The sequence below is a fragment of the Alosa sapidissima genome, chromosome 21 (assembly GCF_018492685.1).
Source record: "Alosa sapidissima isolate fAloSap1 chromosome 21, fAloSap1.pri, whole genome shotgun sequence".
Taxonomy (NCBI): Eukaryota; Metazoa; Chordata; class Actinopteri; order Clupeiformes; family Clupeidae; genus Alosa; species Alosa sapidissima.
In genome coordinates this window covers 24,603,645-24,631,611 of record NC_055977.1, presented here as the reverse complement: position 1 = coordinate 24,631,611, position 27,967 = coordinate 24,603,645, and the positions used below count along the sequence as shown (strand labels likewise).

General features: G+C 47.4%; 1 protein-coding gene across 2 annotated transcripts; it reads left to right on the top strand.

The window, feature by feature from the left end:
* The first annotated feature begins 653 nt into the window (after nt 1–653).
* Nucleotides 654–27,741, top strand: LOC121696085 (adhesion G protein-coupled receptor B1-like). Of its 2 annotated transcripts, none has more exons than XM_042077409.1 (32): nt 654–1,164; nt 6,075–7,149; nt 8,326–8,475; nt 8,698–8,793; nt 8,914–9,078; nt 9,370–9,534; nt 11,168–11,332; nt 11,495–11,659; nt 11,772–11,873; nt 11,984–12,090; nt 12,178–12,372; nt 12,510–12,578; nt 13,768–13,876; nt 14,453–14,596; nt 14,750–14,825; nt 15,188–15,290; nt 15,719–15,762; nt 18,454–18,580; nt 22,529–22,632; nt 22,753–22,855; nt 23,015–23,165; nt 23,314–23,383; nt 23,493–23,559; nt 23,685–23,770; nt 23,957–24,128; nt 24,265–24,360; nt 24,474–24,510; nt 24,713–25,365; nt 25,519–25,554; nt 25,684–25,788; nt 26,231–26,281; nt 26,637–27,741. In XM_042077409.1, exons 2-32 carry the CDS (start codon nt 6,279–6,281, stop codon nt 26,835–26,837), a joined length of 4,785 nt encoding a protein of 1,594 aa, XP_041933343.1. In that variant the 5' UTR covers nt 654–1,164; nt 6,075–6,278; the 3' UTR covers nt 26,838–27,741. The 2 variants fall into 2 exon arrangements, with proteins under 2 accessions (XP_041933343.1, XP_041933342.1); XM_042077408.1 differs by having other exon boundaries at nt 24,713–25,380.
* Nucleotides 27,742–27,967: the final 226 nt, after the last annotated feature.

Genomic DNA, 27,967 nt, shown 5'->3' with positions numbered 1-27,967 from the left:
ACACACACACACCGCTCGCCCTTTTACACACACTTAATACAGGTGCATACAAATACGCCTTAAATGCAAAGTATAAGGTAAATGTAGTAAGCGTTTTGACGGCAAAGATGAATTTATGACAGCATATGATGTGTGATGCACTAATATAATTTATCTAGAAATGTACATATATTTTTTAATTTACACGATCGTTCAAATATTATTTGGGGGAATTATGTACGTTCTAATGTACATAGGCTACGGATCACGTATGTGCATAAAATGCCAATCGGGTTCCGTAATGGCATTCTGTAGGTCCACTGACCATACCGATAGCATACCATTATTCTTTCTGAGAGAAACTATGATGTCTTCTTTCCGGTTCCAGCTTCTGCGTTCATCTGCGTAGTTTGGCGTGTACCTTGTGTAGCTGTGCCTCTGTATCTCCCTCCCTTCGCCCTCCCCTCTCGATTTTTCTCTCGCGCTCTCATACGCACACTCATACACATACAAAGTACCCCCCCCCCCCCCTTCCCCTCGCTCCCTCCCCTCTTTGCGCTGTCTCATTCACTTCGGTGTGTGATCCACGCACTGACTCCGACTTTCGCGAGGGAGGGGCGGGGTTGAATAAATACCTCGGCGAGGAGGCCACGAGGCACACTGAGACTGAAACCACTTGCAGTGCAAAGACCACAAGCAAGAAGACTCCGAAGCCGGGAGTAAAAGTACCAACAAATTGTGGAGCAACCATCAACGAACGCCGAAAGACAGCTTTTCAGCTACCTATCGCAATACTGTTGGAGCTCCGCTACAATTCGGCCCTTGGCTAAATCCAGTCTCACTGGACATAGCTATTTAGAAAAGTTGGTAGTAAACTCTTTGGAGTTTGGTCAGAGTCGCTGAACTTATCCGTTTTTGCTTGTGGAAGTAGAGTGCACTGAAACTTGGAATCGGTCTGTTAAAGCAAGATTTTGGACTTTGTCTCTTTAAGCTTTGTCTCTTTAAGCTTTCCTTAAGCTTTCCCGTCTGCTCGTGAAGTTCCCTCTTCAAGTTGTGCCGCGACGGCACATTGAAGACTCGGAAAGTTTCTTTTCAACTATCAAGCGCAAGGAATTCATCGCCTTTCGACATTTGGATGGAGCGAATGCACTAGAAGTATACGGAACAGCGATCACAACTTTAACGGTAAGTGGCTTTGCTTGCCTACATTATAAGTGTAAGTGCTTCATGTGTTTGCTGTAAAAGAGTATTGCTGTAAAGCCTATCCATTGCAAGCAATTGCTGAATGGATACAGAATCTAGCTATCTAGCTCTTCTGTGTGGAGTTTTAGACTTGAGAAGAGTGATGCTATCTGTGTGCTTACACGTGTGTGTCGCTGTCCGTGGTACTGAACTGCTGCGAATGGTGATAGCATCCACGTATTGCTGTTCGGATCTTCATGGATTTGGGATAGGCTACCTCAAGCATATCAAAAGCTTTTAATTGCTCTGCGACGTATTAAGGATGCACAAATGTGAGCTGAACTGATGGATTTGAATGCTATGATTCACCTTCACAGGCAAGTTTGTTGCGTTTTAATCTGGACCATTGAGGATGTGCAATGACTGGATCAACGGTGCTTCGATCGCCATATTTTGATACCAGATTCGTCACTAGAATATAGCCAACATACTGCATATAAATGACTCAGTAGCTAGAAGCTATCTGAAAGAAAAAGATGACATGACATGCCTGTGCAAACCATAGCCCAATTGATCAGTTTAAGTTGAGCCACTGACCAATGCACAATGATTGAAATATACCGAAACACCTTTGAATGCATTTGATGAAATTGAATTAGATATAACAAAGACTGCTGCCAACCGGGTTTTATCTGCACAGTAACACTGCATTTCACCATGCTGTTTTTGGCCCTGAATCAACAGGTAACGGAGCCAAAACTTTCCGCGCTTACCCATCAAAGCTTCACCTCATTATTATACGGACTCAGCAACTGGGTCGCTTTGATAGCTTTACATTTTTTGCAATGCTGTTAATGCCCCAAAACGCTTGGCAATGCTAGCGTGTTTTAAGACCATTGCACCGTGTCCGTGTTTGTGCAAGAAGCACTTGGACTTTGTTTTTTGTTTGTCTGTCTATGCTTTAATTGTTATCATGATTGACAGAGTCATTGAATAATCCATAGCCACAGACAAATAGCTAAGGTTTAGAAATGATGTAGATCTGTTAGAGCTGCCAGCGGACAAATCGTGTGCACAAAGAGGCAAGCATGGCAAGCGTATGCCCGCTCACTATGCCCACTTTTGTTTTGGCATCTTTTCCTGTTCTGCCTCTATGTGCGCCACCTGACTCCCGACCACACAGGCACACAAAACCACACGCATGGAGCTGTTTCCTCAGCAACCAAATGGATCTTAAGTATACAAGAACCAGTGCCGTGCCAGCCTCAAAAGCACACTACTATTTGGTATCTTAGACTGACGGTGTTTGGAAGTGAAGGCAGAATAATGTGGGAACTTGTTTGGTGCTGCCCAATCTATTCAGTGCTTTGTGTGCAGACTGAGAGTCGGACCACACTTTGTTTCTGGGGCACGCCATTCATTAAGGTCCTAATTAGTTTGGGGAGTTGCTACAATTTTATGTCCCCTTTCAGGTCAAAGTCTCTGTTGTGTGCCACCACTGTGTAAAACCGGGGGCCTCCACTATTGATAAGAAAGAGCAACGCTAAGTTAACTGCCAAAAGCATGCACTCCACTCCACCGCCTGAATCTAACAAGAAGCACTGCACAGTTCGCAGCTGCTGTGAAATGTGTTGCCTTAATCGCATTGACATGCAGAATGCATGCGTGTGTGTGTGTGTGGCTGCAGTGCTGTGTGTGTGTGTGTGTGTGTGTGTGTGTGTGTGTGGCTGCAGTGCTGTGTCTGTGTGTGTGTGTGTGTGTGTGTGTGTGTGTGTGTGGCTGCAGTGCTGTGTGTGTGTGTGTGTGTGTGTGTGTGTGTGTGTGTGTGGCTGCAGTGCTGTGTCTGTGTGTGTGTGTGTGTGTGTGTGTGTGTGTGTGGCTGCAGTGCTGTGTGTGTGTGTGTGAAACAGATGGAAAGTAGTAGGGAGGAGAGAAAGTGTGTTGTGCACTTTGTTGTGCGTGTGCATTTTTGTTCTTTAATGGAGAGCTTTAGGGGACAGGTAAAGTGTACTTTTGTTTTCACTCTGTGCCTCAGTCAGCACAATCCAAAGAAAGTAAGTAAGCCCTATGGATATGGGAATGATGTGAGGAGAGTCCAGAGAAGCAAAACAACATTGAATTGTGTTTCTTTTGTTTTCTTATTCATGGTTTTGTCTGTTATTTGCTGCAGGGCAGAACTGTGAGTCCCAACCTTAAAATCCCAACTGGCAGACTCGTGGCCAAGTCCCTACTGCTGTTCCATTAATGTGCTGATCTGCAGGAATGTGGAAGAGAGAGCCCAAAATGCAGTAGGGATCTCTCAAGCTTAAGAGAACAGAGATGGACATTAGTAAACGGCACGGAACAAGCATACATAATAGTGTTTTTTATTTTTTATAACGCAACTAGCTTGACAGAACACGGGGTGTGAGGAGAAGCAGAAAGGCTTTCGTGCGCAATAACGGACGTCACTTGCCAATGTAGTTGTGTGGGTGAGATAACACTCACACTCACACAGGAGCGGTTTCCACGGCTACAGCTGAACTCGACAGCCTCTCACTGTTCGCTGTTGGTCATTCCAAGCCAAGATTTCTTTAGCTCGCATTCACACATTATTTTCTCCTTTCCACAGATATAAGGCTTAGCAACAGCCTGCCATGCATGTGCAATATGGTCATGCATAATCTGCATTTTTAGATGTCATGTAAAATGCAGAGGAAACAAGAAAATATTGAATATTTTGAAGCCGGAGACATTGGCAAGCATAACCTTATGTAAGGTAGTTGATCAAAATGCTGATGCCATTTTCACGTTTCACGAGATGGCTTTGAGCAAACACCTGGAGGGGTAGTGTATCTGTGGGTAAATCATCTTTCCCCCTTTGCCTCTCTATTTGGCTTTTCATGTGTAAGTCTGCAGGAAAAACAACAGATGTTTCCATAACCACCCATTTCTATCAGCTGAGAGGGAGGGTGGATGGAAAGGAATGGAGAGAGGGAGGGAGGAAGAGAGGAATGGAGAGAGGGAGGGAGGAAGAGAGGATTGGAGGGAGGGAGGGAGGGAAAGAGAGGGAGGGAGGGAGGGAAAGAGAGAGAGGGAGGAAAGCTTTCCATGTGAGAACGAGAACTTTCTGAGTTCACTCTGCCGCCTATTGAAAAGTACTCTCGGTGCACTTCCGGCGCTGATGGGAGGGGTGAGAGAGGGAGAGAGAGAGGATGGGGAGGGGAGAGAGAGAGAAAGGGAGAGAGAGAGGGATGGGGAGGGGAGAGAGTGGCTAACAGAAACGGAGAGCAACATAGGTAAATGTTCTGAGACAGAGCAGAGGGAAAGAATGAAGCAGAAGTTACAGTCACAGATTGCAAATGTGTCTGCGCATCCATAGCCGACTGTTGCTTTAGGTTCCTGATCCTAATTAGTAAGCTGATCTCCTATTGATTACGAATTGATTCTAATACTGGTGATCTGAAAATGACCTTTCCTTTAGCATCTCAATGGGCAATTAAGGCATATTCACTTAAAAGCCCATTTCTTTAGGAAAAGACTGCTTGCTTTACTGCATGTTTTATGACAGAGCAATTTTGCTCAGTAGTGACAGCCCAGTCTCCGAGCGATGCTTCTCTCCCTGAGTTGCTCCAGCGTAGGGCTTACAGTATGTGCTGCCTCATCAACAGTTGCGCTGCCAAGCCAGCTATGTGCAGCAAGGATGCTAATGTCGCTTGCCTCGTACCCGAGGCCAGATTGGGTTGTTTGTGGATGTGACTGGACAGAAGCCCTGTGGGGAGGTGGGGGGGGGGCTCACGGTTAGTGCAAACACACACACACACACACACACACACACACACACGCTCACGTGTAGCTGGGTGCCGTGGGAACGGAGGCTGTGATGGCCTCCACGGCTCTGTAAGTGCCCCACAGCTGCCCCCTGCTCAGTCGCTCAGTAACAGACCCCCTGTTCAGTCGCGGCTCAATGGAGCTTTTGACGAGCGGCCAGGCTCCTTAACGCAATCTGGGACGCTGAAAGACAGAGGGAGAGAGAGAGGAAGAAAGAGAGAAAGAGAGAGGAGAGCTAGAGAGAGAGTGAAAGAAAACTAAACGCTACTTTGCAATTCCACTCAAAACATTTTTTTTTAAATCACTCAACCTTTCCATATCCATTTTCTCACACTATCACTCCAATTAATTGTGATATTGGTGTGTGGGGGGGTCCAGTATCCCTCCACTTCACAGAGCTAATCCAGCAGATTAGGAGTTGGGAGACAGACAGGTCTGTGGCTCTGCATCTCCATGGCTACCAGGCTGCTCAGAAGTCAAGCATCCTAAGCAAAGGCCACATGCCTGCCGAGAGAAGGAGGTGGTGGGGGGCCTTAAGTGAATGCGTGTAAGCTTCTGCCACTTGACAAGCCTGGCATTGACGCAGCAGCGTGGGAGGCCAACAGAACGCTGAGTTGTGGAGGGAGGTGGGGGGACGAGGAGAGACAAGTAGACTAGAGCATATCGGAGCTGAGCAAAAGAGCTGCCTAATTGCAGTCCCCAAGAGCATTATTACCCCCTCTCTCTCTCTCTCTCTCTTTCTCTCCCTCTTCCTCCCTGCTGCCAGCCTCCCATCCAGCTACAGTAATCAGTGCATACAATAAGCCCATGTGAACCTGCAGTAGCTGAAGAAGGGGGATGTGAGCAGTGGGGGGTGAGCCGTGTCTCAGCAGAACATTGCTAATGCCAGCACCTGAGGCCAACTGATGATGATTATGTTTACCAGGAATCGTCCTTTTCGTTTGTCCCTTTCACATTCGCTAATGATAATAATGAAGAGTGCTTTGATTAAGTTGGGCTAACTTGTGCAAGTGTGTCTTTTCTCTCTCTCTCTCTCTCTCTCTTTCCCTTTCTCCCAGGCTAATTCTCTGTTGTGTTTCTCTTGTGTGTGTTGAATCCAACAGATCGTTCTGTCACCTGGGCATGTCTTTCAGGCTGTCCTAAGAGAAGACAACAACCCTCCATCCAAAGTCCAGGGAGCGGAGAAGCCTCCATTTGGTCCCTTTAGAGAAGCGCTTAAGAGTACCCACCTGTCAAGCTAACCGGAGAGTGAGACAGAAAGGAGAGAGGAAGCAGAGTTCAGCTCAACGATCCATCCCTCCGTCGTCATGACGACCATCGCAGCGATGGAGCGAAGTGTCCTGTCGGTGTTAGGCCTGGTCCTGGCCGTCCTGGTGTTGGGGGGTGTGAGTGCGGGCACGCTATCGGGCCCGGCCTCCGCCTCCATCTCTTCCTCGTCCGCCTCGGCCTCCTTGACCGTCGCTGCCGCCGCCTCCTCGTCCTCCTCGAAATCTGCCATCGCTGCTGCTGCCGCAGCCGCTGTCCCCACCTGCGGTAGAGTGGAACAGAACCGCTTCTTTGGCGTCATGACCTCCGACAACATCCTCCCATCGGCGCCGTGCTCCTGGACCCTCCAGAACCCGGACCCCCGCCGCTACACCGTCTTCATGAAGATCACCAAGCCCACCGAGGTCTGCCTGCCCCGCCAGGTGCGCACCTTCCAGTACGACTCCTTCCTGGAGACCTCGCGCACCTTCCTGGGCATGGAGAGCTTCGACGAAGTGGTCCGCCTGTGTGACGCCTCCACCTCCGTGGCCTACCTGGAGTCCAGCAAGCAGTTCCTGCAGTTCCGCAAAACTCTGCCCAAGCCCGGTCAGCTGGAGATGATTGCCGCCGCCGCTGCCCTCGCCACCGAACAGCCCCAGCAGCAGCAGCAGGACCAGGACGAGAAGAAGGGCGACGAGTTCAAGATCGAGTTCCTGGTCGTGGGCAAGAGGAACCCCAGCATGCCCGCCTGTCAGATGCTCTGCCAGTGGCTGGAGAGTTGCCTGGCGACCAGCACCCACAGCAACCCCTGCGGCATCATGGCCACCCCGTGCCAGTGCTGGGAGACGCCCAAGAGGAGGTCCAGCGGCTGCTACAGAGGAGAGAAGTGCGCGCCCACCCTGAGAGACAACGGTCGCGATGCCGAGATCATGAGTGAGTACAAACACTAGGCTCAGATCTGTGTGTGTGTGTGTATGTGTGTTTTGAAGAGTATTGTTTACTTGTTCATTTGCGCCCCTCATTAAGCAGCTGGGTGCTTCCCCACCACAGGGGTCCAAGCGCTCTCCTGAACTCTCCTTTTGATTGTTGCCGGAGCATGTCATGCGCGGGCCGCTCAGGTGTTGTTCTCCAGACACACATCTGCAGGGGATTACACAGCACAACCTGCCCCCGGAACGTCTCAGAATCATAATCAGTTAATTTACTGTGTGGAGTGGGTGCAGAAGCAAGGGACTTTTCACCCCCACCACACACACACACACACACACACACCACCACTCAGCAACTCTGTAGGTTTGAATAAGCAGTCCTTTTCACACAATTCTGAATGCGTGCTCGGCAATCAATCTCGTCTGAGGCAGGCAGAGATGCTCTTCACAAAGCGCTCGCAGTTAGTCGGCAGAGGAAATCGATGCCGAGCACTTGTGGTTACCATGGTTACCTCGCCGGGGCGAGGGGGCACACACCACTCTCGGTCTCTGGCGCCGCATAGGAGATGAAAAGCAAGAGAGAGAGAGAGCGTGCGCCCAAAACAAAGACAAACTGCCTTAATTTCAAAAACAAGCTCGGTCTGTGGCGAGACTGACTTTATTCTACTTTTTTCTTTCCCCCTGTTGGGTGAGAGCGACGATGCTGTTTCACCTCGTCTCTCTTCCCCCCCCGCCTCTCCTTGGCACACAGTCAATAGGCTCCCTTTGGAGAACCTGAAATGGGCTTTGATGAACTCTATCCAAAGAAACCCAGTGTGCTTAGACTCACCCACAGAATGGTAACAGTTAGAGAGCATTCAGGGGGGCCGTAGGTGACATATTGGAGGCTGTGTAAAAGCTCTGCCGCAGACAGAGTCTGCAAAGGTCTCAATAGACCTGTAGGTAGTTCTCTCAGATGACCACTAGAGGCCAGCAATGAAAACTCAATCAGTGCTGCAGTTAAAGTAATGTTCACTTTTATCTATTCTACCTATGGCAAAAACAGCTCAACTAAATGTTTTTTTTTTATGCGTTGTCCAATCATGTAATGTATGTTCATATGAAACCCATTGGGGGGTAGAGTAACATTAGTGGGAAGATCTGTGTTCATCAAAGCTGCAATTCCCTTTGTGTCCTGCAGAGGGCTGGAGTGGCTGGGGACGCTGGTCCGAGTGCAGCACTGAGTGTGGAGGTGGAGTCCAGGTGCGCAGCCGAGCTTGCCAGCCCGAGGACGGTGTCTGTGTGGGAGTGGTCGAGGAGGGACGTGCCTGCAACCCCCAGCCCTGCATTGGTGAGACCCTCCCCCTTCCCCTCCAACCCCACCCAATATAGGCTTTTATGGGTCTTGTTTGCACCCCTTTCCACTGCTAACTTAACCTGCCATTAAAGCGTCTCAAATACTTAAAGAATATATTATATAAAAAAGTGTCTGCTAAATGAATACATGTAGATATCAATATATGCAGTTGCAACTGAATGAGGCTGAAGGTAATCGGTATAATCCTCTGCACAGGTCAAGCCCGCCAGAGAAGCCAAGGCCTGCGCTCCATGGTCAGCCAGAAGCGTGATGGAGAGATCTCTCAGTACGGAAGCACGGCACCCCAGAATGGTGAGCTCATTAGCTAAGACGCTCCCCAGTCAAGACTGGTGCTCAAAGTCTCATAGTCCCACCTATTTTACCCTCTAAAGAGCACATTATAATGATTTCTCTGTTTGTGTGTGTGTGAAGGTGATGGCACACAGGACGAGTGGTCCCCATGGACTGCGTGCTCAGTGACCTGTAGTGAGGGCTGGCAGAGCCGTACTCGTATCTGTGGCACTTCAGCCTATGGCACCCAGTGCACTGGACCCCTCCGTGAGAACCGACCCTGCAACAACACCGTCTCCTGCCCCAGTAAGTAAAGGCCCGACACTGGGACACTGACCTTTAGAGACACCAGCTGTGGTCAGCTAAAGATTAGTAGTCCCTGTTGCTGCTTTAGGCATTGTAACTAAATACTCTCTAATAATTAAGTACAAAATGTCTCTAAATGCTGAATTTCAAAGAGGCTCTGTTGGCTTGATTGTAACACACAGCAGAATCCTCAAAGCACAACATGAAGTTAATAGTAATACAATTTAAAGGGAAAAAAAAGTTTCAAGCAGTAACAGGTCTTGCGCTCTCTCTCTTTCTCTCTCTCCACAGTTCATGGAGCTTGGGATGAGTGGGCACCCTGGAGTCTGTGCTCGTCCACCTGCGGCCGCGGCTACCGTGATCGCATGCGCACCTGCAAGCAGCCCAAGAATGGTGGTGAGCCTTGCCGTGGTCCAGTCAAACAGACCAAGTTCTGCAACATCGCCGTCTGCCCAGGTGAGTTGAAAAGTTCAATACAAAAATGATAAAGGTCAAATTGCAGCCCCTATATCACTGTAAGGTGAAGTACGATGCTCGCTCTCTCTTTTTCTCTCTCTCTCTGGATCACAATACTAGGTGTCATTCTAAATAGCCTTTGTGTCAGTTGTGGACGTGTGAGTCATCCATTTGCCTCGAGAGAAAATATTGTTTTTTTTATTTTGTATGTGTGTGTGTGTGTGTGTGGTGGGGGTGGTTGGGAGAATTCAGTGGGCACTTGGCAGTGTTAGTCACTGCTTTTATGGTAGGTACCCACATTTTTAAAGGTGCACAGTCAATAGCATCAAGATTAACGCTGTCTGAGTCAGTGCATTCTGTCTGACTCATGTAGGATTTATGAAAAAGCCATACAAAAGTGAAATCACACCTTAAGTTATTTATGAAAGACGGCAAAGCATTTGAAAGTTTATGTAAGTGATCAACTTTTGTTATCCTACTCTTGCCTTTATTTGCAATGCATTGTCTGTGTGAATGAGACATGGACTTAAACTGCAGTTTGTTAGATTGGCCACCAGATGGCAATGTGTACCACAGGTATTGCCACTTAAAGGCAAAAGAAATCAGAATTAACCAACTCACCAACCTTTCTATCACTGTATTGCATCGCCTATTCCATTTGCAAGACTCAAAGTCTCATGCACACTCAAACCTATTACACAAACATAATCTTTATAATAATATTTATGTTTTAAAACATCCAGTCTCAGTGTCATACACAGAGATGAATCAGACAGCGGATGCATTTTGAAGTGGGACTTTTAACAGTCAAGTAGCACTCTCTATCCATCCCCATTAACAGAGAGGGCCAGGCCGTGGCAGAGAGGAAATAACGGTTCCTGCCTGCTGGCCGGGCTGAAGGGCTCAGCTAATGAGCTGGAACTCGGGGTGCGTTTGAAGCCGATGGACTCCAGAGACTCCTAATTAACTTCGGGGTCCTTTGTGGCTGGAGGAGTCCGAGAAAAATCAAACCCTGTCTCTCTCTCTCTCTCACACACACACACACACACGCATTCCATTTTCCTCTGCGTCAGATTTTTCTCATGTTTGTTTTTATAGCCACTGATTCCATGTGTGCATGATGACAACCCAGCGATTTAACTCAAAGATCATTTCCTCCCTTTTGTTCAAAAAGCCTTCCGCCTCACCCTTTGTACCGCCCCATTTAACACCAAAAGGGTGAAGTATCTCATGAAAGGCAACAAGGCAGAGACTTCAAGGCATTTCAAGTATCTTGTAGCTCATTCGAAAATCAAAAAGGTTGTGTAGTTGCTTAGGAATAACCCCTACCAAGCAAGGCGTCCACCACATTAAGTATAGATGCATATTCCTCCAAAGAGACATTGTCTTTGAAGAAGGTCTTTTTAACCTCAGGGATGCATAAGGCCATCAATAGTGTTCAAGAGAGGATAAAGAGTCCCTTTATCTGTAAGAGGCTGATGGCCACTCAAGACAGTAGAAACACCTGCTGCCTGACTGTGTGTAAGTGTGTGTGTGTGTATGTGTGTGCGCGCAGCTGAGATAATGGTGGCTGAAGCTTCTGCAGCACCTAAGAAGCAACGTCATTTATTTTCTCTCTGTCTTCCCTCTTCAGTTGATGGCTCCTGGAACGACTGGTCAGCTTGGAGTACCTGCTCAGCCTCCTGCTCCAACGGGACCATGCAGAGGATTCGCGAGTGCAACGGCCCCTCATACGGTGGTGCTGAATGCCGTGGTGACTGGAAGGAGACCAGCAACTGTTTTCTCAGGGACTGCCCAGGTAAGGCCCCCCCCACAAAAATAAAATAAAAATAGAAAATCCTTAGAGCATGTTGTTCACAAGTACCAACACTTCACTGGAGTGTTCCAATAGTAGCCACTAGATTAAAAGATGTTTAGGTCAGGTGATAGGAGCTGTGTGGTCTCTCTTTGGATGATCTAGTTGACGGACGCTGGCTGCCCTGGACTTCCTGGAGCTCCTGTTCTAAGACCTGTGGTGGTGGCATCATGGAGAGGCAGAGGAACTGTGAGGGGCCTTTCTTCGGTGGAGAACCCTGCCCTGGCTCAAGAGCTGAGTCCAAACGCTGCAGTGAGAAACGGTGCCCAGGTCAGTGCCGCATCTTATGCCGTTTTTTTCCCCTCAATTGTTTCTCCATTCATTTGAATCTGACTTTCAACTGAGAGGCAAAACTAAATAGTCCGGTATCTGGCCCTTGCAGAACCCCATGAGATCTGCGATGAGGACAACTTTGGCAATATGATTTGGAAGAGGACCGCTGCTGGCGACTTTGCTGCTGTACCTTGCCCCTCTGATGCGACAGGTAAACTTAAGACAATATCATCCCTCCACTCTGGACAACCTATCAGCATTTCATATATAGTATTATTTGAACGACTTGGTTAGATGACAGTGGTTGTCTTTTGTCCACAGGTGTGATCCTTCGCCGATGCACCATGGATGCCATTGGTCTTGCCTACTGGGAGAGTCCTACTCATGTGAAGTGTGTCTCCAAAGAGTACCAGGACATCCAGACCCTGGTGAGCCTTCCTGCCCTGGTTCCAAGTACTAATTGCATCATTACAAGATTGTATGTTGAAGAAAATTGATCCCATTTATTCCTGCAGTCCCGCGAACATTTGGCCAAGGCGCAGCAAGGCCTTATTGAGGATGGTGTGTCTAACGTGATCCTGAAGCTGAAAACTACAACCGACCAGGGCTCCAAGTACAGTGGAGATCTGCTGGCCTCAATGGAAATCCTCAAGAACACCACCCACATCTTCAGAAGAGATGGCTACAGTGTCAGACACGCAGATGTAGAGGTAACAAGACACAGCCAGACATTTTGTTTTGTGTGAAATGTATTCAGGTTATTCAGGATGTCTTTCAGTATATTTTATTTTGACATGTGCAGCATATTATGAGCGTTTCATTCATTCTTAACATTTTGCATCATCAGAACTATGCTCAGACAATCAGCAACTTACTGAAGGAGGAACATCGCGAGAAATGGGAAGAAATGCAAATGGTTAGTTTGTGTTTATGTACTGTGTGTGTGTGTGTGTGTGTGTGTGTGTGTGTGTGTGTGTGTGTGTGTGTGTGCGTGTGTGTGTGTGTGTTCAGGTTTTACACAAAAGAGCTAGTGAGTCCCAATTCTCACTTCCGCTGGTCCCAGACAACTCACGTGGACCACTCTGAATAGAGCTACTTTAAAAAAAAAGCTCCGTCAGCCCTTGTGTAATCATGAAGACAGTCTTTGGATTAACACATCCTTAGAGGAATATCTATTTTTGTGAGGAGTATTATTTTGAGAAACTGTTGTAATGTCAGGTCAAAGCTGTCAGTGCGACCAAGCCTTCAAAATGTAGCTGACTTCAAAAAGCACTTGTAAACATGTGCCTTCGTACAGAACAGACCGGTAGTAGATGCGTTATAATTTGGTACAGCCAGTTGAAGCAGGGTTGCAATCATAGAGCCTGGGGTTAAGTCACAACAGATAGAGAGGGAGGGAAAGAGAGAGAGAGAAAAAGAGAGTGAGTGTGTGAGTGAGTGAAGGGGAGAATCATTCACAACACCTACTCACCAATCTGTGTGTCTGCTGAAGACACCCACGAACCACGACACTTGTTAAAGAACATTAGCACACAGCATCACAGCACTGATGCGCACACACACACACACACACACACAAACACACACACACACACACACAAACACACTCACCTCGCCCACGCTGTCGCCGCTTTGCGTCAGAGGCAACGCACGAGATTCCACTCACACATACACACACAGTCACTCACTCCCTCCTGCTTCTCTCTCTCTCTCTCTCTCTCTCTCTCTGTCTCTCTCCCTCTATCCGAGGAGGAAAAAAGAACTATGAATCAACAGGCACTCCTTTTATGGAGCCTCGGACAATCTTCAAGGCTGTACTAACATGTGACCGCTATGTTGGATATTCTTAGTGGTTTAGGGGGAGGGAATCCTAATAGGATTTTAACAAGTGTATTGTGTGTGAGAGCTGCAAGAAACACGTCAGTTCTGCGTCAGTAGCCTTAAGTGATCATTTTGTTTTCTGTTATTGTGACTAACGCTCCATAACTTTAGCATAGATAAATAGCAGCTGTCAGGGTGTAATCAAGTTTGCAGAAGTTAATTGCTTATGCCTCGTTGTTTATACAGCCAATGATCACTCTCATGAATAATCTCAATTCTTACAGGTGGGGGCCAGCACTAAGGAGTTCTTCCGTCTGGTGGAGGAGTTTGTGGATCTGATCGGTACACAGATGAAGGGATTCCAGGACATCTATGAGGTCACCGAAAACATAGGTGAGGCTTATTCGCCTTTGACCTGCTGCCCTGCTAAAATATACTTCTCAAAGCTTAGGAACCTTCAGGTGTGTGGGGGGGGGGGGGGGGGGGGTGTAAAGTGTCATAGTAGCTTCTCCAACACACACACACACACACTCCAGTTCCCAAGGTTAAGTTCAGACCAAAGTTCTCACCTGCAGTGTGAGAGCACATATTCTCAGCCACAACACCACTAGAGAGAGAGAGAGAAAAGAGAGAGAGATGGAGGTACAGAGAGAGATGGAGAGAGAGAGAACACTGTTTCAGTGTGAAGATGATGTGTGTGAAACCAAAGTGAAACCTTTAACACCACCCTCATCTTGAAGGATGGTGATGCACAGTATGCCAAAGCTCCAATACTCCCACTCTTCCAAAGCCAGTAATAGTCAAGGCACAGATCAAAAAGACAAACATCCCCTAACTACACTGTATACAATTTACTCAGGGGTCTTTCTCCAAACATGCATTTCCTCTAAGAAGACCCTTTATCATGTTTTGTATGATTTTGTTTTTCATTCATTTATTTATTCTTCATCACTCGTTCCTCCCCTGCAGAGCTGAGCATCCAGAAGAGACCCAAAGCCATGTCCTCAGATATCACGTTCCCCACGAAGGGCTGGAGGGGGATGACCGAGTGGGTCAGGAACTCCGAGGAGAAGATCACTGTCACACGCAACGCTCTGACCTTTGATGTGCCTGGTGAGGGTCACTCGTGTATTGACACACTCACACACAACTGTAGATACTATAGCTCACATTCTCATAAACATACACACCTATATTACATGCATACTAAGTATACATTCTTCCTGTAGTATCATCCTCATATGTATATGTGTATATGTCTTTCAGATGAGGAAGACACATCCTCTTTTGTTACCGGAATCGTTCTCTACCGCAATCTGGGAGTGATGCTGTCTCTGCAGAGGTAAGAGTCTCTATGTAAACAGCTGACCATGTGAGCTCACAGAGCTGCCACAGTACAGACAAGACTGCCCAATGTCCTCTGGTGCACACCTGAGGGAGCCTAGGCGATGTCCTAGCAATGTCCTAGCCTAGCACTGATAAGACAAAGGCATTGCTTTACTGCCCAGCAGGAAACATATTATCTGTCTTCCATCAATTGTGTGTTGTTTCGTTCTTGGGAGCCCCTGAGATTAAAGGTCACTTTTAGATTCAGGTTGACTCTCACTCATAGGACATAATACCCCCCCCCCCCCCTCTCTCTCTCTCTCTGTCCCTCTCTCTCTTTATGCTAAAAACAGCCCTGTGTTCTTTCCATCCCCTTAGCAATACCACACTGCTGAACTCCAAGGTGGTCACTGTTATCGTGAAGCCTGACCCAGGTCTCCTGTCCTCTCCCGTCGAGATTGAGTTCCCTCACCTGTACAACGTAAGTTACCAAGCACGCCTCACAAGCAGCTTGTTGTCAATGCAACAGCCTGTCATTTTAACTGCATTCAGAGCAAAATGGTGGCATTGATTTCTCCCCCTACTTACCTCAAGGAGGAAGGCAGTTTAATGGCCTCCCTGAGGGGTCTTTGGTGAAAGGTCTCATTAACAGACAGACAGTGGGGCTGTAGGCGATTAGTGACTGTGAGCCGTGTAGTGTTTAAAAGGCGTGCATGCAAATGTTTTGCTGTTAGCGTGTTGACTGGGCTGCTTAGTGTGTTAGTGCACCACTTAGAACATAATGTTCCGCCCACAACCGTTGATTGTCCTACATGTTCCACTGCACAGAATCTGACCCTCTGAATCTCTCTCTCTCTCTTTCTCTCTCCCCCTCCCTCTCTCTTTCTCTTTCTCTTTCTCCCTCAACAGGGCACAATCAATGAAACATGCATCTCCTGGGACGAGAGTGAAGCGTGAGTATTAACACTACTTCACTTGTCTTTGTCCGTTCTACGGTCACTACATCCTTGTAGTCATTCTGTCCTTCTTAGTCCACAATTGAGGGCAGACCATCCACATGGAATAGCTGATCCATGTTTGGCAGTTAAGTGTTAGGGGGCCAGTTGGCAGCAAGTCTTCCCAGTGCCTATGAGGCAGACCCAGGGCACTGACACCGTCTGGGACTCTCTCCTACTACCATGTGCTAATGCTCCATGACATCCAAGTCCTTCTTTTGCCCCCCCCCCCCCCTCCTCCTCCCTGCGAGCAGAATTCACACTAAACAGGTTGCATAAGAACCTGTAAGAGGCACACAAGGTGCCAGGAAAGGTGAGACACAGGTGTATTATTCAGGTGTGTGTGTGTGTTGGGGAAGAGCAGGGCAAATGTTTCAGAGGAACACTCAGAAATAGTCTTATGTATTTTTAAGAGGATCAAGCACATGAAGAAATGAAGACAAACACAAGTTGGCATACGGCACACACAGACACACATAGACACACACACACACACAGAGACACACAAACACACACACACCCTCATGAACAGGAAAGCAGCACTCCAAACGCGGTGCAGCTGCATCATTTGCATGTATATAGATTTGTAGCCTCCCGAGCACCAAGGCGAGATAAGGAGTTCAGATAGAGGCGGCCCTTTTCACCGCGACCTGGCACGCCACAGCCCCAAAACAAAGAGCAGGCACAGCAAATCTAATTAGCGCAAGACTCTTTCAGGAGGGCGGGCCATCACAGCCAAATTAAATTCGGCTTTGGCTAACAGACGTGATGGATGTGCCCAGCCACGAGACGAGTTTGGCGGGAGAAGTGAGCAGTGATCTTGGCCATCCGTTTTTTTTTTTTTTTTTTTGTATTGTGTGTTGGCGGAAAACATTTTGGCCAAAGAGAGAGGAATAGAGAGACAGAGACAGAACTTCCAGACTGGTTCTCGAGTCCCTACTCGTGCCTTACCCTTGAGCTGGGAAGTGATTGACTTTGCGAAGACTAGGGCCCCACCCTGACAGGGATAAAGGGAACCTCACTAGGCTAGCAGAGCAGAGTTTAATTAGCAAACACACTATCCAGTGGCAGCTTGGGGTTCCACTGCTGCCCCACAATCCCAGAGCACGGCCGCCACACTCCTAATACTTCAGCGTGACCTCATTTCCTCTTTTCCACAACGGATCTGGCAGTACCAGTTCCATTGCAAACCCCCAGCTGGGGCAGGATGGAGTGCAGGCAGGATGGAGTGCAGTCACGGTGGAGGGCAGGCAGGGTGGAGGGCAGGCAGGGTTGGGTGGAGGTCTGGATTGAGCCTCTTGCTCTGGACCAGGCCAGAGTAGTGGGAGTTTGAACTGCTCTGAGATGAATCCCTCTTGGTTCTATTTCTATCATCACACTTTCCTCTCTCTCTCTCTCTCTCTCTCTCTCTCTCTGTCACTTCCCACTCTCCGCCACACTTCCCAGGGCAACGGCTCGCTGCCCAGAGACTAGCGTCCGTTAGAGCAGGCTACGCGAGATGGCATCTGCTTCCCAATGCCACACTAGATGACTTTTTTTTTATTAGGCCACCATGTGTCATGAGTAGGAGAGCTGTCAACGTGCTGATGGAACAAGTCCATTTTCTAACCATGAGTGGAGGACAAGAAAGTGTGGGAAGAAGACACTCAGTCAAGCAGGCAGACAGGCAGACAGACAGACAGGCAGACAGATAGACAGATGCAAAGAAAGGACGTGGGTGTTGAGATTGGAGCGGTTTGTTTATTTCATGCATTTCCATCACCCTGTGTTTATCTATCTGAGTCGCTGAGGTCTCTCACCAAACTATTTTTTCAAGACTCATAGTTCTAGCCTACTGTATATTCAAATGTCTTATGTTTCCCCAAGTGATTATGCAGGGGAACTGGGAGGTTAGGGCCACTGAATACATTGGAAGCAGTGGAATATGATTGACTTTTTACACATGCAGATGCCCCTTAGGCAAGAACCAGGCAGTTGATGATCATGCAAATGCTGTGACTCATGGCTGGCTAATGACTATACCCAGACATTGTAGAGAGGGTTGAGGGGATCACTCAAAAATCCAGGTCAAGCGAAGCCCTTGGTTTACCAAAATGCCCTGCAACAATATGCTAATGGTCCAAGAGGAGCTTTAGATGTTGGCTGAATGTGTGATAAATATTCGGTCCCCTTGAACCTTCAATTGTCCATGCAGATGCAAAGTGCCCATGGGACATAATTACAGACAAACGTATTGTTTACAGAAAGCAAACTTTAATCTACTAAAGTCTTTCCCCCTTAGTCTATATGTGCATAGCCTTGTGAAGAACTTTTAAGATGACTACAGTCAGATGGCCAAATAAAAAAGAAACACAGTAGCTTATTAAGGCAAAATTTGTTTAGCAGAATATAGTTTGTTAATCAAGATGTTCAACGATGGGTTTCAGGCATACCAGCTAGGTGTACATTAAAGAAATTATGAAAGTACGTTGATTTGCCCATAAACCGAGTGTGCACTGACACGCATAAATCACTGGCGCCCACCCTCCGAGTTCTTTGCACGAGTTCTCTGTGTGAGAAACCTCGGGGACTGAGCAATTTGAGACATTTTCTGAGAAATTTCTCCTGTCTCACAACCCGTTCTTCGCTTTGCTCCTCTTCCCTGTGCAGCCTCTCTCTGCTCGGCTCGTGGTCTCCACGAAACTGCAGAGCGCAGCCCCTCGACTCGTTCAGAACCAAATGCGTGTGTGACGGACTCTCCACCTTCGCCATTTTAGCGCGGCCAAATCCTGATGTGGTAAGTCGTCTATTGATATATCTGTCTTTTTTTGACAATGTGAATGTATGTGTAATGACTTTGGAGAGAAAACGTTCGTTTAAAGCTGTTTTTGTCCTTACTCTGATGTCGTTCTGTCTCCGTCTTTGTCTGATAGTGTGCAGGTATCATTCCATAGGCTATGGTCTTGATCGCGTTACCAATGAATGTTATAGGGAGACAAATAATATATGTATTTTTCAATTGACAGTGTGCAAAACGTATGTATATGATACGTTCGATTGCATTTTCGACCGACTGCAGACATTACATGTTAATACATGATTTTGATGTAAATGTTTGTCTGACACATAAGCTACATGTGTGTATGCGGTACAAACCGGAGGCAGTTTTTAATTGAGAAAACACACGTAGGCTATGTGTTTCTGTACCGTTGTAGCCTAAATTGAAACGTTTGTTTCCATGCATTTAGGCAAATGTTCAAACAGCGACAGGCATCATTATACATAATTTTATATTGATAGCGGTTGTAATATTCGCATTTAAGAATGACAATCAACCTGAACATTCTCTCTCCTTACACCTGCTTTTATTGTATTATTGTATTGTATTTTTTCGATATTGCTTGAATACTGTGCATTATTGTTAAAACAATTAAGCCAATTGTTACAAAATATCGAAATGAACGTTTAAACAACGCTTTGATGCTGGACTTTTTGTCAGGGTTTACTCTCTGGTGAAGACGGATGATTCTAATCATCTTAAGTCTATAGCCTTTTGCCATTTGGCAACGTCTCAACAAATACAGTAATGTTTCTGCGTTTGCATCAGTCATTATTTGATTGGAAACTGCCTCTGAAGCATTCTGCTCGCCAGTTGCCCTGGCAACGGCATCCGCAGCGCGAGCTCCGTTTGTGTGACTGTGAGATCGGAAGGAAAAATAACTCCCTCCTCATCTCAACGCCCCCCCCCCCCCCCCCACTCCATCTCTCTTCCCTATCTAATACCTACTACCCTCCAGGTAAAAAGAAAGAAAAAAAAAAACTTTGCCCATTCCCTCCACACTTTAGAGTTTGCTACTGCAGATAAAAAACTGGCGGCCAGTACTCATGCATGCTTAGAGAGGAAGAAAGAGCAACAGTGCATTTGATTGTACCCTACATGCCTGTGGCAAGGCTGCAGAAGAAACAGAGAGGGAGAGAGAGAGGACCGAGAGAGGGACCTGGTTTCGAGTGAGTGTGTTATGCCCACACTGACCCATAAGGTTTATCCATGGCAGCCCTCTATGTGCCAGAAACGGCAAAGTGGTGCTGCACAGCAGACTCTGCCAGTCGGCATGGCGACTCCGTCTGCGCATTGTCCATCCTCAGACCTGTTGTTGTTGTTGCTGTCGGTGATTCGATTTGTCTCGGCCACGGCGCCCCCACTGTCTCCTCTCCTCAGCCCACCCTCCTCCTCATCCCCCATCCCCTTCCCTTTCAACTGACAAGATCTCGCTGCACCAATCGTTCCCATAAAGTCTGCCAATATCTAAGAATTCCACATTAGTGCCCCCCCCCCCCCCCTCATTCCGCATTCTCGCTCTCACTATCACACTCGAGGCAGCATCTTGTCTCGCACAGCTAATGCAAAGCTGACTAGCCAATGGGGAAATGCCCCCTCCTTCGCAACACACACACACACACACACACACACACACACACACACACTTTCTCTCATACCCACACAAGCAGCCCCTGAAAAAATGCTTTGATGTGTGCTATAGACATTTTCAATACTGTTCGCCTGCAAACTGTGAGAGGATGAGAGAACAGAATAACGAGAGAGAGAGAGAGAGAGAGAGAGAGAGAGCGCTGGGAGAGAGAGAGAGCAATGGAAAGAGAGAGAGAAGAGGGCTAGACACAGAGAGAGAAAGAGAGAGAGAGAAATACTCAGACTAGACACTGCAGTGTTTCTCGCCCCCCGCTCTTCTGCTGTGGTCTACTTCCTAGGCCAGGCTTTTGCACCGACGTACAAACGAAACAAACGACTCTGGCGTGTGGTCAAGCTGGAATGACCCTCTCTCTGAGTCCTTCCAATGCCCTTGACCAGCGGCCCCCTCATTTAAGTCGTCCATACTAGGTAATCAATCCCCAGAAACTGAAGCGCTCACTTAATTGTCTCAGTGGCCCTTTTTCTACTGCCCTGATTTTCAGTTTCGGGGAGGAGAGAGACAGCAAAAAAAAATAACATTGTGTCTTTTCAAGGGCAAAAACGAGACTCCTATCTGGGTCACAAAGGCTTGATTTTCGTTCGTTAGCACGAGCCAATGGTATCAGGCCAGACGGATAGACAAGCCCAACAGGATCTCATCGTCTCTCTCGCTCCGTACCTCTCCGTCTCTCTCACACACACACACAGTCACACAAACACCGTTCCTACAACAGTCTCTCCGGTCCTATTAAAACGCAAACGAGAAGTCTGTTTTTCCCTCACACTCGCCACCGCCATCTGTTTTTTTTTTCTTTTCTCTCGTCTTTTGGATGGGAATGCATCAGAAGGACTTAAATGAATCCCTGTTTTGGTTTTGTCTTTCGCTTGTTTGTTTGTTTGCTGTTTTGGAGACAAGAGATGGCAGCATTTGCCAGTTTCCCACCTCTGTCCCCAGTCACCTGCTGAACTTAATATCAAATTAGTAAACAACCCAATCAAATTAGTTTTTATACAGAATAACTTTGTTAAATACAGAATCACTACAACTAGCTCATGAAAAAAAAAATTAGCTGAACATCTTATCGATTCAGTTGTTATAACTCTTTAATATAGAGGGCTATAACACATGCCCCATTGGAGTGGTATTGATCCATCCGACCCCTGGTGGACAGGCAACAATCTATTCTCCTTTAGCCCCCGGTGGCAGCCCATGGTAGCACCTAGGCGGCCAGTGCCATGATACAAATTTGTCTTAATCGCAGGCGCTAAATGAGCCTGCCGTCTCTGCCAGGAAACAGTGCTTGGCTGCGAACCCAGCTAATTATCTGCTGTGGGGGAGGCTGGTGAGGCAGTGGGGGGATTAGAGGGGGTGGGGTCAGGGGCAGAACCCCCCCACACACACACACACACATACACACACACACCATTGGCACCACAGCAGGGCTGGCATGGGCAGAGAGAGGGTAGGTGGAGCGTGGGGCATCACCTAGACATGCCCGTTGGCACGGGGGAGGGCGTTTAGCTGCTGTCACACAGCACCGCTGATTAATGCAGAGGTGAGAATGACCCACCTGTCCACTTCACCCATTAGACACAGTGCACAACACACACACACACACACACACACACACACACACACACACACACACAGTCCCAAACACATCAAAATTCATGACACAAACTCAAGCTCAACAAATGATTCACACTCTTTGTAATTTTATAAGCCTACGGTGCACACTCTTGACCACACGCACAATCATTCCAAAGCCCCTCTAGTCCTTTTGCTGAGTGGCTAGCTGTTTATCATTGCGATATGTGCATTTGCTTATCTATTTTTATGAGAGAGAGAGAGAGAGAGAGAGAGAGAGAGAGAGAGAGAGATGGAAGCTCAGGCGATTTTGTCCGCACATGAACCAGAAGATCCCCGAGATATATGTGCCGTGTCGGTCGCGCCTCATTTGCTGGTTCAAAAGATCGGCAGAGAAATGGCGGCGTGGACCTCGACGGCCACATCTCCAGCGCCCGCGCTTCATCTTTTCTGACACGTTAACCTTCAGGTCACCTTGCCTCAGCTGTGGCCTACTTGTGCCATTCAGCTGTCTACCCACAGGGAGAACAGGCTAGTGCTGCGCTTCATAGCAACCCAGAGGCTCAGTTTGCGTGCGTGCATGTGTATGCGTATGTGTGTGTGTGTGTGTGTGTGTGTGTGTGTGTGTCATAGAGAAAGATATTTCTAAACCCGTTTTTTTTTTTTTTGTCTCTTTGTGTTTTCTGTAGGACATGGACAAAACATATCTCCCCTCCGTGACTCTGATTGTGGGCTGTGGAGTCTCTTCTCTCACACTGCTCCTGCTTATCATCATCTATGTCTCCGTTTGGAAGTAAGAAATGTTCTCTTATAGAAGCTCCAGCAGATTATATAGATTTTAATCCACAATATATAATCTGCCTAGCACTGATGTTGACCACCCACTGACATTCTCTGTCCACCTTCTCTCCAGGTACATCCGCTCAGAGCGTTCTGTCATCCTGATCAACTTCTGCTTGTCCATCATTTGCTCCAACGCCCTCATCCTGATTGGCCAGACACAGGCTCGCAACAAGGTATGTCCAGCCACCCGGACGTCCTGCGTCACCTTCTCTCTTGATTTCCTTCGTTGTCTCTCAGCCTGCTAACCATACTAAAGGTCCTACCCCAGTGAAGCTCACATCTCTTTCTCACTCTTCTTCCTCCCTTTCTTCCTCCTCCTCCTCCTCCTGTAGGTGGTGTGCACCCTGGTGGCAGCGTTCCTGCACTTCTTCTTCCTGTCCTCGTTCTGCTGGGTGCTGACGGAGGCATGGCAGTCGTACATGGCCGTGACTGGCCGCCTGCGCAACCGCATCATCCGCAAGCGCTTCCTGTGTCTCGGATGGGGTGAGTGGAACGCTCTCAAACCATAGATATAGACAGCAATCCCCTCAGTCCTGTAAACATCAAGCTGTGGATTTAGACCTCAAGTTGTGGAGTCTTTGTTTTGTTTATCTCCTTACTTACTCCTTAAGTTTCATCGTGTCTCCTACAGGTTTGCCTGCACTGGTTGTGGCTGTGTCTGTTGGATTCACCAAGGCGAAGGGATACGGCACCGTTAACTAGTAAGTGGAATCTCTTTCTCCTCTCCTCCATCCATGTTCTCATGCATTTTCTTTCTTTCTCTTTTTTTTCCCCTTGTAATCCTAATAATGTGCCTTCTCTTTCTCTTAGTTGCTGGCTGTCTTTGGAGGGCGGTCTCCTCTATTCGTTTGTGGGACCGGCTGCCGCAGTTGTTCTGGTAAGGATTGTCTCCACCCTCTCTCAGAGCGACTGAAAAACAAGATCTGAGGCCCTCAGTAATTCAGCAGCCCATTGCGAGCATTATATATCTAATCATATTTCTCCTGTTCCCTTCCATCTCAGGTTAACATGGTGATTGGCATTCTGGTCTTCAACAAGCTTGTGTCCAAGGATGGCATCACGGACGTGAAACTGAAAGAGAGAGCTGGGTACGTCATATCGATCCCCTCTCTCTGTCCGACCAATGGCCATTTAGATTGCATACACTTAAATCCTGCATCCTACATACTGATTTCTGCTTGTCAAAAGAGTATGAAGAGTATGACCACTGAAGCTTCAGGGTTGGATGTGTTTTTAAACCCTACCTGTTGTTTCTGACCACTCCTGACCTGCAGGGCATCGCTGTGGAGCTCCTGTGTGGTTCTGCCTCTGTTGGCCCTCACCTGGATGTCTGCCGTGCTCGCTATCACCGACCGCCGCTCAGCCCTGTTCCAGATCCTCTTCGCCGTCTTCGACTCACTGGAAGGCTTCATCATCGTCATGGTTCACTGCATCCTTCGCAGAGAGGTATGCAAAGATGCATGGAAAGAAAAACTCTCAAGCTAACACAAAGTTTAAAGCTCTTTAGAAAATGTAACCTCATTAACAGATGCATTTCAAAGTGTGTAACTGATTTTGTTTTCTATTGTCTGACCTCTCTTAGGTCCAGGAGGCTGTTAAGTGCAGAGTGGTTGACCGTAAGGATGATGGCAATGGTGACTCTGGCAGCTCCCTTCAAAACGGACACACTCAGCTCATGGTGAGAGTCTTCAAATGACCAAACTCAGTCTGCAATCTGCCTGCAGTCTTATTTAAGATTAAAAGATGAACTTGTACACTAACCTTTGTTTTTTTTTTGTTTTTTTCCTATAGTCTGACTTCGAGAAGGATGCTGAATCTGGCAGACCAGGTGAGACATTGGAACATTTTGTTCTGTTTTAAGCTCTTGTCATGTATCAAACAGCTTTTACATCAAAGCAGCTTAGAACATCTGTGCTCTCATTTCTTCAAAAAGTAGTCTAAAAATACCAGCGTGCTTGATGGCGCTTGATGGTGTTATATCCAAAAATCGTCTAACCCCCCAATCTTTCTCTCTCTCTCTGGAACTCCAGGTGGCATGAAGAGCTCCTCTGAGGAGAAGATGGCCCCTCCCCAGATGCAACTGCCCATGGGCCCCAACTTCCACACCCTCCCCGCTAACACTACCACCAAGGTCCACCTGCAGTCGGTGCCTGACTACTCCAGCCACACGCTGACCCTGAAACGCGACAAGCGCGGTGGCAGCATGGGCCTGGACCCATCCTGCGGTAAGCCTGTGTATGTGTGCGACAGCGAGATCTTCAAGCAGCTGGACGCCGACCTGGCTCGCGGGCAGGCCGAGGGCAACTCCCCGGACGGCAGCGGAAGTGGCGGCTATGTGCTCCTGCCCAACACCACGTCCACCCTCCGCTCTAAGCCCAAAGACGAGCTCTCCGGCTGCGGCAAGTACAACATCAGCGTGGAGCAGCTTCCCCAGGCGCGCCTGGTCCATCTGAGTGGCGGTGGAGGCTACGCCGAGCCCCAGACAGCTGCCTACGGAATGAAGATGCTGCCATCTGACCGCGTGAGCGTCTCCTACTCCGAGCACGACTCGCCCGTCCAGAATCTGCACAACATCTCCAGCGAGTCGCACATGACCAGCAGCCTGGGGGACACCTTCGACTCCATGAACTCCATGATGTCCAAGAGCGAGACCATCTCCACACTGTCCATGAGCTCGCTCGAGGTGAGGGATGATACGGTGCGAAACCTACTTTTCTATTAATTACTACTATTAATTAATTATCGATTAATTGATGATTAATTAAGTATTCTGTAAGTGATTGGTGTAAGACTAACCTTGTTGTTTGCATCTCTTTCTGTCTTTCTACCATTACAGAGGCAGAAATCACGCTATGCGGAGCTCGACTTTGAGGTAAATATCCTTTCCTTTCCTTCACTTTCTTCCAGTAAATGTATAGTGAAAGATGATATATTATGCACCTAATAAGATTCACAGTGCTAATATCTGGTATTTTTTGTCCTTCTTTGATGTTTTCTGTAGAAGATCATGCACACACGTAAACGTCACCAGAACATGTTCCAGGACCTCAACAGGAAATTACATCATGCTGAGAAGGACAGAGAGTCACCCGCCTCAGATAGCAAGGTGAGAACCATATAGAGTAGATTCCAACAAACAAGCGAACAAGGATGTGGCATAGATAGATAGATAGACTTACAGACTATACAAGTGATCAGGCCATCTTACACATCACTTTCCTTAAGGTTGCACAATCACTGCAACATGGCACAGTTTGATACATTTGGAAGCATCCTTATTTCTCATTAAAAGATTTCAATGTGACAGAGTAGGACATGAACGCATCCACAGACGCAGACTGCAAACAGACCGATCTTCACTTCTAACACTTCCTCGCTCCTCACACTTGACTATTCTTTTTTTCTGCCCTTCCCTGAGAAAATGAGAATCATTATTGTAGATAGGAGTAGACCTTAGCTCCCCACTCCTGTGTTTGATATTGTAATGAAAGGCAGACACTTTTTCAAGGGTCATTATAATAATTACTTTCTCTCTTTCCTTTCCACAGTCTGTGAGATGGAGCGTGTCCTCAGGAGGTAGCGATAAAACTAACCACAGCGTAAGTGCCATCATATTTGTGCTTTCTTCTGATTGAGCTACATTGAACAATTGGGTCCTTCAAAGTTTAAGCAGCACATAACAAAACATTAAAAAAGCCAAGTATTCTAAGAATTAAAGTGGACCAGTGACAAATACATCTATTGTTTGTATAATGTTTATAGCTAGGATTACCTCTTAAATCAGCCTAAGAAATTTGGAGAGTACTAAATATACATTGATATGTTTAAGTATAGGATTCCATTTTCTTAGTAATGCTTATAAACAGTATGAACTCTGTGCTAGGAATAGGTCTGTGTGGATGCATGCTAACGGCTAGTTGCTAATCACTAATCCTTTATGACCTCTTTCTGCAGGACAAACAGCAGATGCCCTGTGAGCGGCCGTGGGAAGGTGTCCCCAGATCGCAGCAGCACTCGCCTCCCGCCTGGGTGCGCAAGGACCTTGAGCCCCTGCAGCCCTCGCCCCTGGAGATGCAGGCGGTGGAGTGGGAGAAGGCGGGCGCCACCATCCCCCTGGTGGGGCAGGACATCATTGACCTGCAGACGGAGGTGTGAGGGCCAGTCACCACCACCGCCACTGCCCACTGTCTTGCCAGAAACGAAGAAAAAAATGTAGAGTTCCTTCTTGCACCCCTTGCCTGTCAGCTTTTGGTTCGGTGAAGAGGGGATCCACAATGGGCTAGGGTAGAGAATGGAAGGACAGAGAGAGAGAGAGAGAGAAAGAGAGAGAGAGATGAAGAAAGAGATGAGTAAAGTGAAGATAGAGGGAGAACAGAATCCATGTCTTCAAACACCCCCAGAGATGGTAAAGGGCCTGAAGTTAAGTGTGTCATTTGACTTTGTGCACTTGAGTAGACATCAGCAACATAGGCAATTTATGTAGCAGAAGGGGTTCAGACATGAGACACTGGGGTCGGGTTCAGCAACAGAGTCTGGGGCTTTGGTTCTGTTCTACTGATATTGGGTCTGACCCAATCCCTGTCCTAAGAGGTTTCCCGTTACTCTTCCATCCGGCGCAAGAGAGGTGTGTTCCACATACCTGTGCCTTTTTGTTTCTCGTTTTCCATCGACACGTATGGAAAAGGCTGGTCCTCCTCCTCCTCCTCCTACTCTTCCTCTATGGGAATGACCAACCAATCGCTTGGCTGCTTGTGCTCGCAGACGGTGGCCTTTTCCGAATCGCTGCGCTGCGATTGTGGAGGGTTGCAGAATTCCACCCTCTACTGCCCCACTGTCCACCGGCCTCCCTGGGGTTTCTCCCGACACTCTGTGGTAGATGGACACAGGCCTCCTGTTTATTATTTTAGTGCTGTGCTTTATCCTGTTGGTCTTCACTTACGCGTGGAACTGCTTCTCCTGAGCTTTCAAAAAGACTCTTCCACTGAGACTCTTAACTGAGACTCTTTTATGACATCACTGGAGTCATGGCTTGAACACTGAAACATGGGACTTAAACTAACAGAGCTGTACAATTATTGTTATAATTATTATTATTATGACTACTATTATTATCACAGTTATTATTTAGTCTTTGTCATTTTGAATGATGTTATATTTTCTTTGTATAATTTAATTTTAAGTAAAAATGTTCATGGATTGGAAGGCTAAAACAAAGTCACCATGAAATGTAATCATCAATGAGTGCTTGAGATCATCAAATAAGCTCCAATATGAAATTGAGCTTC